Below are 15,439 nucleotides of genomic sequence, written 5' to 3'. Positions count from 1 at the left end.
GATGTCAGGCAGAGAAGGAACAACCGTACCCTGTGTCCGGGAAGAGGTTTGTTCCACAAAGTTGACACAGAACCAGCCATCCTGCCCCAGGTCCCTGCTTTCCCCTCTCAACCCCAAGGCCTGTCCTAACTCCTTGTTTAGTCAGGAAAATGCAGAGGGATTGCTGCAAGAGACTCATGGAGGGAACCACTTTATTCAGCTAAATGTTACTGAGCCCCTGCAGTGCACTCCATCTAGGGAGGGATACAACGGTCTGGAGCCATAGATTGGAGGCTAAATCAAAAAAACCAAAAATCAATATTTTATTACATTCATTACACAAATATTTCATTATAAGCCTGGATTTGTGCTGAGAAAGAAAATCACAGGGGCCTTGGGAACCTGTAGCAGAGGGAGCTGTGAAGGGAGATGTCTGTAGACTGAGATATGAAGGATGAGTAGGAGTTACCAGGGGAAGAGTGGAGGGAGAATAGTTTTGGCAGAGGAAACGGAAGGGCAAAGGTCCTGTGGCAGAAGGGATTTGAGGGGACGGCAGCCTATGTGGCGAGCACCCAGTGCCTGTCATATCAGATCCTACAAGGTAGGTGCCGCTTCTTACCCCCATTTTGCAGATGAGAAAACCGAGGCCAGAGAGGTTAGGTGACTCACCCAAGACAACATGATTTAAGTGAGTGAGACAGGACTCCTTGACCCCAAGTCACCATGGTGACACTTGGTTGTGGCTCTCAGCCAGCGGCCTCTACTCCTTGGCCTCAGTGTGTGCTTCCGGGACCAGCAGCATCTGTATCTCTGGGAGCCTGTCAGAAATCTAGGACCTCATTCTTACCTGTAGGCCAGTCCCTGGTCTGGCTGTTGCATCCTTGCTCTGGTAATCTGATTCTTGCTGTCCGGCCTGAGGCTGCCTTCTGAGCTGCTGTCTGCCCTGTGGCTGTGTGCCCTGGGCCTCCTTTGGCCAGGATCGGGTCACCAGCTGCTCCGGGTTTTGGTTTGTCCTTCCAGCTCCAGAGCACCCCTCTTCCAGGATGGCCCCTCTCAGTATATCGCATCCTGCTCTGACACACCCGGGGCCACGCATGCACCTCACTTCACTTCACCTCACTTCAGGGTCTCTGATAAGGTCACCGAGACAGGAGCATGGGAGGAACAACGACCAAGTTTAGGGGAGACCTAGGAGGCTCTGGAGAAGGCAATGGCACCCCACTCCAGTACTCTTGAGTCAGACTCAAGAGTCAGACTGAGCTACTTCGCTTTCACTTTTCACTTTCATGCATTGGATAAGGAAATGGCAACCCACTCCAATGTTCTTGCCTGGAGAATCCCAGGGACAGGGGAGCCTGGTGGGCTGCCATCCATGGGGTCATACAGAGTCGGACACAACTAAAGCGACTTAGCAGGAGGCTCTGGACCTGGGGAAATATGATGAGGAAAGTCGTAGATGGGACCTTTGGAGGTTGCGTGCCAACGTGGTGAAAATGGAGATGAGGAACTTTATTTCACAGAGGCTTGGAAAAGACAAGATAGTTGTTGACCAGGTAGGAGATCAGCTGGGGCAAAAAAGTAAATAGTTTTGGGTTTGCCAAATGGCTGAGCAGGCATCCAGGTCCAGAGACGGCTTCTGGCGCCCCCTAGTGACTAGTGAGAAAATTGGAAACACCAGAACCTTAGCAAAGGGATGAGGGGACCTTGCTTCATTTGGGACAAAGCCAGCGTTTCTTAAAAACTGCCAAATGGAGGGACTCGAACAGAACCGTAAATACATGAACTCTCTTAATCTTCTTCAAAGCCCTGTAGACTAGATAGTTTAACTCTCATACTACAAATAGGGAAACTGAAGCTCTCAACTGCGTAGCTTCCGGGGCCCACGGCTGTAAACGGCAGAAGCAGGAGCTGCGTTTAGATCCTTCCATTGCAGAGTCTGGGGTCTCTTCACCGCCCTTTCTGCTAGCACTCTGCGTGTCCTGGACTTTCCAAAGCTCAGCTGTTTCCCTGTGGTCTAGACGTTGGCCTCTTCCAGGGTCTCAAATTCAGTTTCCTTTACTCTTTTTAACAGCAAGGGCACCATACCCATACCCAGCCTTGGACTCTCACCTCATTAAGTGGCACTTGGTTTCCACTGGGGGCAGAATCTTTTCTCTATAAGCTTTGGTGCCCCAGAGCCATGTCTAAAAGGCCATCAGATCACACCCCTCTCTGGTGTAACTGTCACCTCCTCTGCTTGGCAAGGCTTTTTCCTTTCAACACCCTCCACCCACCCCGCTCCTGCTCCCAGCTGTTCCTGGATCAAGCCAGGCTCATGCCTCCTGCCTCTGACAGACCATTTTTGCCCCTCCTCTCCCCACTTAGCTCCTGGTGTGCATCCTTACAGAATTGCTCTGCCCGAATCATACTTTGATGCGATGCTACTCTAAGAAACAGACACATGAAACCCATTTATTATATGGATCTAATGTTATTGATTAGGACACTCAGTCATTTTTTACAAAGACCCCTGGAGAAATTCTTGTCGCATCTTAGTGCCCAAAACAGCTATACTCCTGAGAAATAGGTTCTTTTGAGTTTATACATGTATCGAGGATGCAATTAACTGACCAGTTTTCCCTTTACGCATGGGCTCTCAGAAAGCTTGACACCCACCCTCAATCCTGGACCCGGCAGCTATATGGGTCATGTGATATTGCATGCTCGGTGTCCACCATTGATTTGTCTTCTCTTTGCCCTACTTTTTACTTCTGCACTCTTGCTGTTTTATAAATCCCTATAATCCCTGCAAGCCTTTCTGGAACAAGGTTGGCTTAAATCAATACACTGATCAATACAAATAAAAAACCTTCCTTGCAGGGCTGTAGTGAGGATTAAATGGAATAACGGTGGGGAGTTCAGCCCAGAGTTCCCTGCCAGGCTTGGCTGAAGGGCGAACTGCTTAGCTGGGACAGAGACAGGCTGGTTAGATGAAGCCAGACACAGCTGAAATGTAGTTATGGAGGAGAGAGAGGAGAGTCTATGTCGCAGGCTTGAGATGCCTTCTTTCAAGGAGAGAGCGAGCAGGGAACATGGGGTGTGATGGTGACAAAGCCCCTTGAGACCACAGGTGCTTGGGGCGGGTTAGGTGGCTGGGGAACAGGAGGGGCTGGGGTTTGGAGAGAAGGGAGCTCAGAGATGTCGGCTCACACTCTGTTTGAGGGGCAGGGTTTTAGGCGCAGCTGTTCCCCCACTTTGCACACAAGGAAACTAGGGCTCAGGAGGAAAAAGGGTAAACCCACAAATGCAAAGCCAGGAAGTGGGGAGAGGGGATTCGAACCAGCCTTTCTGAGGTCAGGGCCCGTGCACTCTGCTTCGGCACTTCTGTTTCATTGTCTCAACCAGAAAAACTCAGGCCACGGGGGGTAGTTCCCACAGCTTAGGGAATTCCCAGTGGGGAGCCCCGTGGGCTGTGTTCTTGGGGCTCAAAGTAAACCCTGAGGCTCATGGGGTGAATGGCTGAGAGGAAGGAAATGGTGAAAGCCCCATGGATCTAGCCCAGGAGGAGGGTCCGAGGTCTGCCGAACTGTCCGACATAGGTTCCTGAGTCGGGACCAGCAGCCCAGGCCATCAGAGATTGTCAGAGATCCGCTGCAGTGTATGGGGAGGCTCTGGGACCTGACTGCTAGGCTCAGCCTCTGGAGCACTCCCCCTACCCCCACCCCCACCTCCACTAGCTTTTTTCCCTTAAAGAAGCCGCCTCACTTCTCTGAGCCTCCCTTTCCCACTTCCTGCAGTGGGGATGGTGATAGTATTTGCCCCACACTGTGACGTGCTGGGCAGGGCAGGGGTTGGGGAGGTTGCTGTCCCCACTGTGGGAAGCAAAGGGGCATTTATGAAGTCTGCAGTGAGGATTGAGAGAGGGAGGAGAGGCAAGTGGACAGGAGCCCGAGGCCCAGTCCTGCCAGGGAGGGGAGGCTGGTTTGCTAAGGCCGTGCAGTGCCTTCTCCCTCACTTCAGGATGTTAATAAGGGGGAGGTGACGAAGTCCCGGGTGGTCCCTGCCTTCCATGCCTCGGGGCTAGGATGCAGTCCTGTGTCCCTAGGTGGGCATGCTTAGTCCCCAGGTGGGCCCAGCCTTCGTAGCAGCCCTGGTCCCCGCAGACCCCAAGACCACAGCACCTGGAGTCAGCTCCAGCCTGGAGTTCATGACCTAGGTGGGCTCCCTACTGCTGGGTTACCTGGGATCCAGCTGTGCCTTCTTCTGGCGCTTCTGTTCCTGCTCAGTAGAACACAGAGTGAGCTATCAGAAGACTCTCTACAGGTGTGGGGTAGCTGGGGGCTCTGTCGAGAAGCCCCTGCTCTTTCCTTTGCAGCCCTGGAGGACGCCTCGGGGCCGAGCTGACCCCCACGGATCTGGCGTAAAGGGTTGGGGGCTGGCAGAGCCGATATCTGACCACTGCCCCAGGCTGCACCCTCTAGCTGCAAACCCTCTGCCCAGAGAAGGGGCAGTGGTGGGGGCCTGAGCTCTGACTCGTTCACTCATTCATTCGATAAATGTTTGCCAGTGATCTTTGTGTGCTGAGCACTGTCCCAGGTGCCAGGACACAGCTCTGTCTGGTCAGGGTACTGTGTGGCTCGCTTGACCTCCCTGGCTCTTCAGGGTGCTCTGGAGAAATGTTTCTGATTATTTTTTTCTCCCTCTGGCTTTGTCTTCACAGGGACCTAAGTGAGAACACCATCCAGGCCATCCCCAGAAAGGCTTTCCGTGGAGCTACAGATCTCAAAAATTTGTGAGTATAAGCCTGAGAAGGAAGGGGGCTTCGGGCTGCAGGGCACCCCTGGCAGCATCCTGATGGGTCTTCCTGAGCCCTGTGGTCCAGGCAGCCAGGGAGCAGGTCTGGGCTGTGAGACGGCTCATGCCAGCATGGTCTTCTGGAACAATCTGGGGTGGGAGAAAGCACTTCATCAGCCTTGTGGGACTGGGTTGAAAGGAGTGTCATCAACAGTGGGATTCTTGTTCCATTGAAATGAACAGTCTCTGTACCCTTGCCCTTCAGTGGGTGGGGAGAGTTGGGTTTGACTGTTCCCCCTTTTTTTTTTTGGCAGGTCCAAATTGTATAAGCTGTTGCAAGTCAGTTAATTTCAATGAGCCTCTATATATTGTTCTGCAAAACGGGGGCATCATATTTATGTCACAAGCTTGCTCTGAGTTTGAAATGAGACCTGGAAATGAATACACTCTGTTGAAAGCTGTGTAAATGTAATGGTTTATTTCTATTATTCATATTTATTCTAGTCCAAGCTTATAACTCCAACCCACCCCAGGTCTGACTGCTGTAGTGATGGCAAATGCCTGGCATGCTTGTCACCCTCCTCCTACTCCTGGTGCCTGTAGTAGACATTGGTAATCGATCACTGCATTCTTCCCCAAGGAGCCCAATCACAGCTTCAGTTTATTCTGGAAGCAGCAGTCCAGGTAGCTGCCTTGAGTCGGTCTCTCTTAGCCCTCAGGCTGAAATCTGTTTGCCAGCTCTGGCTGCCATGGCTCCTATGATAGACTCTCATTTTACAGCTGCCAGCACCCTCTAGGTGGTCTCTAAAGTGGAGGTGGTACCTGCTCCCCAGGAGATGTGGAAGGTTGGGTAGAGGAAAATAATATAACTCTTGCTTATACTTACTGTTTTAAAAATAAGAAAGACTTTAAGCTTTTGTTAACGATTACCGATTGGATCGCTGTGTGTATACTGGACAAATGATTGGGGTCAGGCCTCTGTGTTTGGAACTAGTGGAGCTCTGGGTGGAATGCTGGGTCATCCCTGCCATAGGTAACGTGCTGTCCTCTCTACCACGTTCCTTTGCTTCACAGACAGCTAGACAAGAACCAGATTGGCTGCATTGAGGAAGGAGCTTTCCGGGCTCTGCGGGGGTTAGAGGTGCTGTAAGTAAAGCCTAGGAAGGGTGGCAAAGGCAGGAGAGCCAAGGTGATACAGGCATCAGGGACCCAGCAGCCGCGCGAAAGGCGGGCGTACCTGGGAGGTGGGCTCTAGGCCAGGACTTGCTGCCCGAGGATAGAAGGGCTTGTGCTCGTGGGATCCTGCCTGTGGCAGCATGACCCAGGCTTAAACTGCTTGTGATGAAGCCCCAGCGTGAGTGGCTGTGTCTCTCCAGAGTTTCTAACACACGAGGCCTGAATGCCTCCTCTTCCTCCCTCTGTCTGTGTGAGCCCCATGCTTTCTTCCAAGCCAGCCAGAGTCTGCACCCATCCTCCCCTCCTGGCTCCCCGTCCCCTGTCCTACTAGCCTCAGAGTTTATGGCACAGCTGGCTCTTCGTCACTGTCCCAGCTCAGGGTTTTCCTCTGGGAAAACCTCAGGTGGCTCTCTGGCATAACCCCCGGGGTCCAGCCCAGCGCTGGTCCCTTGAGGGTGAACCGTGAGCGCAATGTGAGAGAGAAGCCAGGTGCCCCCCTTCCCGTGCAGCTTCCTGCTGGGAGCGCAGTGTGAGAGGGAAGCCAGGTCCCCCCCTTCCCGTGCAGCTTCCTGCTGGGAGTGCAGTGTGAGAGGGAAGCCAGGTACCCCCCTTCCCGCGCAGCTTCCTGCTGGGCCGATGCTAAGTGACCTTGGTTCCCCCCCACCCCACTTAGGACCCTGAACAACAACAACATCACCACCATCCCCGTGTCCAGCTTCAACCACATGCCCAAGCTGCGGACCTTGTGAGTTGGCCCGGGGTGCCCGAGAGCACAGCGCCCAGCTGGGAGGGTACTGGGGCTCGGAGTGGGGATGGGGAGAGCTCGGCCTCCTCTGAGACCCCAGAGGTCACCCCAGGGAGGGGGCTGAGTGGAGCTGGGGGAGGGGGAGCAATCTAAAAGGGAAGGACGTTGAATGTCTTTTATGTTTGATGTTTCCCTTGGACAGCAGATAATTTGTTTTGGGGTTGGAAGGTGAGTTAAGTGATTTGAGGGGAGGGTGTCTGTGGGCTCAGTGAGTGTGTCTTCATGGGGCACACTCCAGACAAAGGGGTGCCCCCAGTGCTGGGAGAGGAGGGAGGCTTCCCCCTGCTCAAATAATCTCCAGCTCTTGGGGCCTGAGCTGCGAAGCTGACTGGGTGTAGGCTGTGCCCCGACCGACCGAGTGGAGTGCCAGGGGCTCGACCCCCTACCCCTGCTGAGCGGAGGGGCTCTGCCCCAGTGTTTCCAGGGGCTGGGGACCCAGGTTGGTTGTGAGCCTCCCTGTCCTCGCCCATCCCCTGCAGCCGCCTGCACTCCAACCACCTGTTCTGTGACTGCCACCTGGCCTGGCTCTCCCAGTGGCTGAGGCAACGGCCAACCATCGGGCTCTTCACCCAGTGCTCGGGCCCCGCTGGCCTGCGCGGCCTCAACGTGGCTGAGGTCCAGAAGAGTGAGTTCAGCTGCTCAGGTGGGTGCCGGCCCTGCTGGGGCTCTCAGATCCCCATCGCCTGCCTCCTGCCTGCCTCCTGTTCCCGCCCAGGGCCTCCTGTCACTACGCATTCACATCGGGGTCACCCAAGACCCCCTGTCCTCATCCGTGGACGCTTCTTGGACCACACGCCATCTACTACACTCACACTCTCTCCTGTCCAGACTCACTGCCTCCTGTCCTCAGTCACCTCCTTCTCCTGCTTCAGCCACTACCTCCTGCTCTCAGGCATTGCCTTTATCTACGCATCGCCTCCTGCCTCCACTGCATTTCCCCTCCGGTCCCCACCATCAGTCCTTTCCTGTTGCCTGCCCCTTGTCCCTCTGCCCCCATCCCTTCTACTCAATGCCTCGCTTTTGCTTCTACCCAGTGCTGCCAGCCCTTTCCTCCCTCCCCTCCCCTCCAGCCCGTCAACTCCCACCCCTCACTTCCTCCATTCCTTGCCCCCTCCTATTCCCGCCTCTCCCGTCCCTCATTGTGCTACTTTGAAAAGTCATTGAATTGGGCCTAAAGCCTTGGTTTGAGGTGAGACAGACTCCAGAGCCTGTACCTCCATCTTCCACCGGGGGTCCTGCAAGGGCCTCCTCTCCGGCCACCCCACCTCCTGTCTGGTCCTTCCAGTCTCCACTCTGCAGCCAGAAAAATGTAAAGGGACGGACAAATCTGGACTGGTTACTGTTGCTTCATCCTCACCAGGCCTCCCGGTGCTCCTGGTAGAGTCCAAGCTGGCCTTGGGCTCCTCGAGGCTGGGCCAGGTCATCTCTGCCTCCTCCACCTAGTGGCCCCCTCAGTCTTCCGTCCCAGTGGGCTCTTCTCTGCCCTTCCCAGGAGCAGGTGCCTCCCACCTTGGCCTCCTGGCAGGCTGCTCCCCTGCTGGGTACACCCTCCCCGCCTTGCTGCCCCGCCTGGTCCTCACCCTGCAGAGACCCAGATGGGACTTCCCAGGGACTGGTTGCAAGGTCCACGAGCACATGGGCACATGTGACATATTCTCTGGTCATTTCTTAGCACTTTGCTCACACTCGACACAGAGATAGATGCTCAGGGAATGTTCGCTGAGTAAGTGACCAGCTCACAGATTCATGACAGAGGATCAGATGCTGCCCATTTCTCCCGAGCCTGTGGACCCGAGCCCACCAGTCACACAGAGGTCGGCGTCCTCTCCTCAGCATGAAGCTGGGGATGGGGTGGGGTGGCTGTCTCCTCCTCCTCAGCTCCGGTGCCCCTGTGCTCAGGGCTGCTGTGTGTGTGAGACACGACCCTGCAGCTCCGGGCTGGGGGTGTGCGTGTGTTATGCAAAACACAGGGCTGAGAATAGCCAAGCAGTTTCTTTCATGATATCCCAAAGTTGGAGATCACCCGCATGTCTACCAGCAAGAGAATGGATTAGCCAATGATGACAGAGCCATACAATAGACTATAACTCGGCAATGAAAAAGAAAAAACTGTGTACTCATACAGTACAATGGGCGAATCTCAAAAATTTTACCTTGAGTGAAAAGAAACCAGATGTAAGAGAGCCTGCGGTCTGGTTTTGCTCAGGTCCACAGACAAGCAGAACAAATCTTTGGTGAGAGATCTCAGAACACTGGCTACTTCGGGGAAGGAGCATGAGGGAGACTTCTTGAGTGATAGAAATATTCCCTGTTGAGGGGGTGGTTCTGTGACTGTATCCATATGTGGGAATTGGATCAGCTCTACACCTAAGACGGTACACTCGGTATAAGTGATACATCAGTATTAAAAGACATGGGCCCTTACATCAGACACTGGGCTTCACCCTGAATGCACCGCTCATTAGCGGTGTCACTTCCACAGATTAATATCCAGGACTCCATTTTCTCACCTGGAAAGTGGCCACGATGATATCACGCTCTTTGCAGGGTTGTGCAGTAGGAGTCACTGAGATGTTACACACACAACCCTTACCACAACATGTGGCGCAGAGTGTGCACTGGTAAATACGGTCCTCGTATTCAAGCCAGAAGTGTCCAGTGACTTGGACTAGAACCCAGAGCTTCAGAACTGAGGCTAGGATTTCTTAGTGTGCAATTCACACTCTCATGCAGCAGAGTTAGGTTCAGATTCAAGTTCAGCAAACATCGGGCTCTGTTTCCGCAGGCCAGGGGGAGGCGGGGCGCACGCCCTCCTGCACCCTCTCCTCCGGCTCCTGTCCGGCCATGTGCGCCTGCAGCAACGGCATCGTGGATTGTCGTGGCAAAGGCCTGACTGCCATCCCTGCCAACCTGCCCGAGGCCATGACAGAGATGTGAGTACAGGCAGGGCCGGCCAGGCTCTGGTGGTCCAGGGAGGAGCCAGAGCGGGCACTACCCCGAGGCCCCTCTACACTTTGCCTCAGTTGGGCTGAGCTCTCTGCCCAAGGCTGGCACTCTGGAAGGTTGGGGCAGGGTGTCCCTCTGTGGTTCATCTGTCCAGCCCAGCTGGGCCAGTCTGCTAGAATTTGTTTCTTAGTATTAACATTGTTCATGAGCCCCTTTCAGCCACACCAGCTTGGGATAATGGCACTCAAAACCAGCTCCTTTTCTCTGCTGCAGCCCCCTTACTCCAGACGAGGATGGGAGCAGGGACTGATGGGTAAAGGGCCTGGTTTCAACAACAACTTGGGTGGGGCCACCTGCCCTTGTCCTTCTGTTTTCTCTCTGCAGCCGGCTGGAGCTCAATGGGATCAAGTCCATCCCCCCGGGGGCCTTCTCTCCCTACAGAAAGCTGCGGAGGATGTGAGTGTCTTCTGCTGTTTCCTGGGGGTCAGCATAGGGCAAAGCCCAGCCCAAGCATGCCACTGCCCCGGGGCAGGTGCTGACTCTGGGTCCCATGGCTGTGCCTAGGGCCAAGTCATCACCAGCCTTCCTCCCAGGCTCATCTGTGATGTAGGGATGGTGGTGGTGCCACCTGCTTGAAGGGTAGTCATGAGGCCCAAAGGAGATGCTGAGTCTGAGTCTGGCACGTGACCAGAACTGACTGTCATCCTCCCATTTCAGCTTGGGCACCAATAGGAGCAGTTGAGGCTGTGAGGGGTGTGTGTAGGGGATAGCTGGGTTGCCCCCTGTGCATGGTCCTTGGATAGATAGGAGAACTGGCCCTTCTCTTTCCTAATTTCAAAGAAATATCTGCCCTCCCATAGTATCTGGGAGGCAGGGGGCAGGCAGGGCTCGGTGGCCGTTGAGGAATTCAGCCACCTTCTCTCCTCTGCTCACCTTGCAGAGACTTGAGCAACAACCAGATCTCGGAGATCGCGCCTGATGCCTTCCAGGGCCTCCGGTCCCTGAACTCACTGTGAGTAGCAGTGCCAAGGCTCTGCAGTGGTCCAGGGCATCGCCCCAGGGCACCTCTGGTGGGTGTGAGAGAAGGAACATGTCGCCACCCACCCAGCCTCAGTGGGTCTCTCTCTGGATGCAGTGCCCAGGGTTCTTGTGCTCAGATTTCCCTTCCTCTTGGTGGACCCTCTGCAGCTGGGAGGGGGAGGAGGGAATCAAGGGCTGAGTGCATGGAAAAGCTAGGCAGAGCTGTTGCCCCTGGCAACAGTGACGCTCTTCCTTTTGCAGTGGGGATTTTCCCAGCATTCCTTGTGGCAGTCATCTGGCTTAGTCCAGCCTTCATGTTGACCCTGCCTCCACACAGAGGCCCAGCACTCTGTTCTCCTAAGCATTCCCTGGGTTAGGGAATGGCAGCAACCACCAGCTCTAGTTGTGAAATCTGCTACAGCTTATAACTTTTGTCCCAGACGTGCTCTGATCTCAGGCTGTGGTGGGTGATGGTGAAGACCGTGTTTCCTGCCTACCTGCTCCCTAACCCTGTCCAGTATTTCCCTTCCCTCAACAGTTTATTGGGGACCCATCAATCTACAAAGCACTGTGTGGCATCGAAAATTAGTCTAGGAGATGTTGCCGTGTCTCTTTTTCCAAGAACCCTTGCTTGCACTCCCGTTCACTGAGCCTCTCACTCCCTGAGGTCCCATGGTGCATTGTCTCCAGAGTGAACTCAGGGTGCCCTGTAGTGAAGCAAGCTCCCTGTTGATGGGGGCTGTTCATCACTCTTGGAAATGAGTATTTTAACCTGTTCCTTAGCAGCACTGGACACATGCTTGGCATTGATTTGGGGCCTGGGAAGTAGAATAGAATGGAACTCCCTCCAGGGTGCTACAGGAGGCTGTCGGCTCAGTGCCTTCCCTGTGCACCCTCTTCTCTTGGAATAGAATCCAAGGTAGTGGGTGGGGCCATTGTGAGTCGCACAAAGTTGTGCAGTGTGCAACCTGCACAGCTGTACTTGACAGCCTGGTGATGGGTCACTTATCACTGGCTGAGGAGATCAGATCCTGAAGATGGCTGCTAAAATGCAGGGTCTTCTTCAGAAAAGTGAATAAATCTCCTCCTAAATTGGAACATGACATCTAACCCATCTAAGTGGGTTCCTGTCACGCCTCCTCACCATATAGGAACTTTCATGCTGAGGTCATGCAAAAAGATAATGCCCACCTTGCAGGCCCTGACCTGGTCTCCCTACCTCAATTCCCACCCATTCCATTCCCCACACAGCAGATGGAGGGATCTTTCCAAATCAGATCATGTTGCAGAGGCCTCCTGGTGCTGGCTGGCTGAGATTCAAGCTACTGTCCACTTTGTTTCCTCTACCCAAAACATACTGAAGCTGTCCACTCGGGCCGGCCTGGAACCTACTTAGCTCCCGCTGTGCCCTCCTCCAAGAGAGATCTCAAAGAGATAGCATGCTGTTTTTACTCAGATGGAGTGTTTCCAGGAGTGGCTGGAGGGGTGGGAGGGTGCAGCTTGTGAAACTGGAGTGGAATACACCCCCCCACTCCAGGTTTCCATGACACCTCCACCCTCTGTCTGACCCCATTCCTGCCTGCATGTCTTTTTTGAACATTTGCATTTTTTTCTGATTATGTGTGTAATTCATGTTCCATGAAGGAAACTGTAAATTCTAAAGCATAAAACAACCCACTTGCAATCCTGCCACCAGATCAAAGCCCAGCTAACACTTTGGTCTGTTTCCTTCTTGTGATAATATTTTATCAGTGCTGGAAAGTGTCACTTGACATGCTGGAGCTCATACCACATGTGCTGTATCGATCCCATTTTTGCCTGTAATTCTCTGAAAAGATGATTTTTCCTGCCCTTGGGATTTTCTTCTCTCTGAAAAATCTCCTTTCGGATCCCTAACCAGGTTAATTTCCCATGAGCTTCCCTGGAAGGGCCCTTTTGCAGGCTTCCATGGGATCTGTGCTTGAGGGCAGAGAGTGAGTGAGGGGGTGCTCTCAAAACAGTGGGGGTCACGGCTGCCTCTAGCCTATAGATCACCTTTGTGCTGATTAGGGACCATGACCCCTTCCCAGTGCACTTTACTGCCATCTACTGGCCGCTCTTAGAACAAGCCTACACCTGTGGGCCCAGTAGTGTGAAAGGCTTAGGGATGGTACCGTCGTGTGGGCAGGGCTTGGAGAGCTGTGCCGGGCAGTCCTCTAACTCTCCCTTTCCACTGCCTTCTTTCCAGGGTCCTCTATGGGAACAAGATCACAGACCTCCCCCAGGGCGTGTTTGGAGGCCTGTTCACCCTACAGCTCCTGTAAGGACCTAAACGCGAGTGACCTTGGGTGGGGCCTATAGAGGGGGACAGTGTTCCTCTGGCCTCTCAGCCTGGCCCTTTCGGCCTCTTTGGGATGTGGCACTCACTGGAGGCAAGGAGCTTGGGGGATGGCAGACCTGGCAGGGCTGTGAGGGGCCAGAGAAGTGGATTCAGAGCTGATCGCAGGATGCCTCCGTGGAGAGGTCCCTGAGATGCAGCCTGCGTTCCTGAATGCTCACTGTTGCTAGGGACGGAGTTGTCTCCTGTGAGGGACACCCAGGCCCAGGCCAGGCTCTTTGAGCCATGAGCGTTCAGCCAAGGTTCTCTCCCAGGGCCCGAGACACACAGAAGCCAGACACTCCCTCTCAGCTGCTTGGGAAACCCAGCAGAAGGGGAAGCGGAGGATCCCCCAAATGCCTTTGGGAGGTGGCCTGGCCACTATGCTCGCGGGTGTCCCAGAATCCCACGGGGCAGGCACCTCTTGCAGTTCCTTGAAAGAGAGACACGTGGGACTAAATGGTCCCTGTGCATAGCGAAGGCGGCCGGAGTTCTCAGCTCCTCTGCATGGAGTGCACATCCAGAGGGCCAGATCCCCTGCTCCTGCTCCCGTGGACTCCTTCCTGACATAACGCATGGTCGTTGCCTAGGAAGAAGCCCAAGAAATGATGTGTCCACTTCTGTGGCTCTCCCCTCACCACCTGCCTGGCTCTGCCCACAGGCTCCTGAATGCCAACAAGATCAACTGTATCCGGCTTGACGCCTTCCAGGATCTGCAGAACCTCTCACTGCTCTCCCTGTATGACAACAAGATCCAGAGTCTTGCTAAGGGCACCTTCACCTCCCTGCGGGCCATCCAGACCCTGTGAGTGCCCTCTTGCCCCTCCTGCACCCCAGCAGGCGGACCTCAGGGAGATAACAGCCTCTAGGTACAGGCAGGTGTTCAAATTCCAGCTATGCCTCTTAGGAGAAGGCAATGGCACCCCACTCCAGTACTCTTGCCTGGAAAATCCCATGGGCGGAGGAGCCTGGTAGGCTGCAGTTCTTATTGCCTGTGTGGCCCTAAGCAAGTTAGTTAGCTTCTCTGGGGCTCAGTTTACTCATTCATAAAATGCGAGCATCATCTTCACAGGGTTGTTATGAGATTAAAAGGGATGTTTGTACAGAGCTTAGCTCATTGCAAATGCTTCTTAAATGTTGGCTACAGTTTTTATTATTATTACTACCCATTGATTTTAAGACATGCGTTGTCTCCACAGTAACAGCTATGGAATTGGATTGCATATTATATTTGATGGCTTATTTAATTGGCAGCATTTTGTTCTTTCTTGATGATACGTAAAATATTAATATTAGTGCATCTTGCAATTGATAATGTCTTAAGTGAAAGACAGTGGCAGCAGTGATAATTATAAATTAAAATTAGAGAGCAGTAATTCTAGGAGTTTGCTTTAATCTTTTATTATACAAAATTAAAAGCATTTAAAAGTAGCACAGCAGACCTCCCAGTGCTTGTCTCCCAGCTTCAACTCACAGCCAGTCAATCTTGCTTCATCTCTATGTCCCTCCTTTCATGCCTCCCAGACATCATTTATCATCAACACAGAATTCATACATATTTATAAAAGGCAAGAACTCTGAAAACACACAACACTCTTGTTATACCTGAAAATACAACAATTCTTTAAAATCATCAACGATCTAATTAATGTTCAAATTTCCAAATGTCTCCTACATATTATACAATTTTAAAAATAATTTGAGTCAGGGTGTAAATAAGGCCTATGCACGCCCTGTTGGTGGAAAGGTAAATTGGTATGTCCATGGTGGTGAAGAGTATGGAGGTTTCTCAAAAAGCTAAAAATAGAACTACCATATCACTCAGCAGTTCGACTCCGGATATATATCCGAAAGAACCCAAAACACTAATGCAATACGTTACACCCCGATGTTCATAGCAGCACTAATTTATAATACCCAAGATATGGAAGCAACCTAAGTGTCCAAGAGGACATGAATGGCTAAAGAAGATATGCTGTAAACATACCATGGAATACTCAGCCACAAAAAGGAATGAAAATTTACCCTTTGCAGCAACACAGGTGGATTTAAAGAGCATTACGCTAAGTGAAATAAGTCAGATAGAGAAAGACAAATATTCTATGATATCACTTACATGTGGAAACTAAAGAATACAACCAATTAGTGGTTATAATGAACAAGAAGCAGGCTCATAGATACAGAGAGCAAACTAATGGTTACCACTGCGGGAAGAGGGGAGGGGAAGCGCAGGGCCGGGGGAGAGGGCGGTACAGACTAAAGATGCCAACACGGGGAAGATAGCCAATATTTTGTAGTCACTATGGAAAGTAACATTTAAGAACTGTACAAAAATAAAATTTAAAATAAAGAGCATTTTAAAATCCCCTCCCTCATAAATAAAT

General features: G+C 52.8%; 1 protein-coding gene across 1 annotated transcript in view; it reads left to right on the top strand.

The window, feature by feature from the left end:
* The window catches only part of SLIT1 (slit guidance ligand 1), a 173,466-nt gene that overhangs the window by 107,980 nt on the left and 50,047 nt on the right, over window positions 1–15,439 (top strand). The window contains exons 5-13 of the mRNA XM_061402968.1: window positions 4,679–4,750; window positions 5,827–5,898; window positions 6,602–6,673; window positions 7,213–7,376; window positions 9,519–9,666; window positions 10,064–10,135; window positions 10,620–10,691; window positions 12,927–12,998; window positions 13,717–13,860. Of these exons, the coding sequence (XP_061258952.1) occupies window positions 4,679–4,750; window positions 5,827–5,898; window positions 6,602–6,673; window positions 7,213–7,376; window positions 9,519–9,666; window positions 10,064–10,135; window positions 10,620–10,691; window positions 12,927–12,998; window positions 13,717–13,860 (888 nt within the window). The remainder of the gene's footprint in view (window positions 1–4,678; window positions 4,751–5,826; window positions 5,899–6,601; window positions 6,674–7,212; window positions 7,377–9,518; window positions 9,667–10,063; window positions 10,136–10,619; window positions 10,692–12,926; window positions 12,999–13,716; window positions 13,861–15,439) is intronic.

This window comes from Bos javanicus, chromosome 26 (genome assembly GCF_032452875.1).
Source record: "Bos javanicus breed banteng chromosome 26, ARS-OSU_banteng_1.0, whole genome shotgun sequence".
In the NCBI taxonomy this organism is placed as follows: Eukaryota; Metazoa; Chordata; class Mammalia; order Artiodactyla; family Bovidae; genus Bos; species Bos javanicus.
The sequence above is the reverse complement of the archived record's forward strand: the minus strand, read 5'-3'. Positions and strand labels throughout refer to the sequence as shown.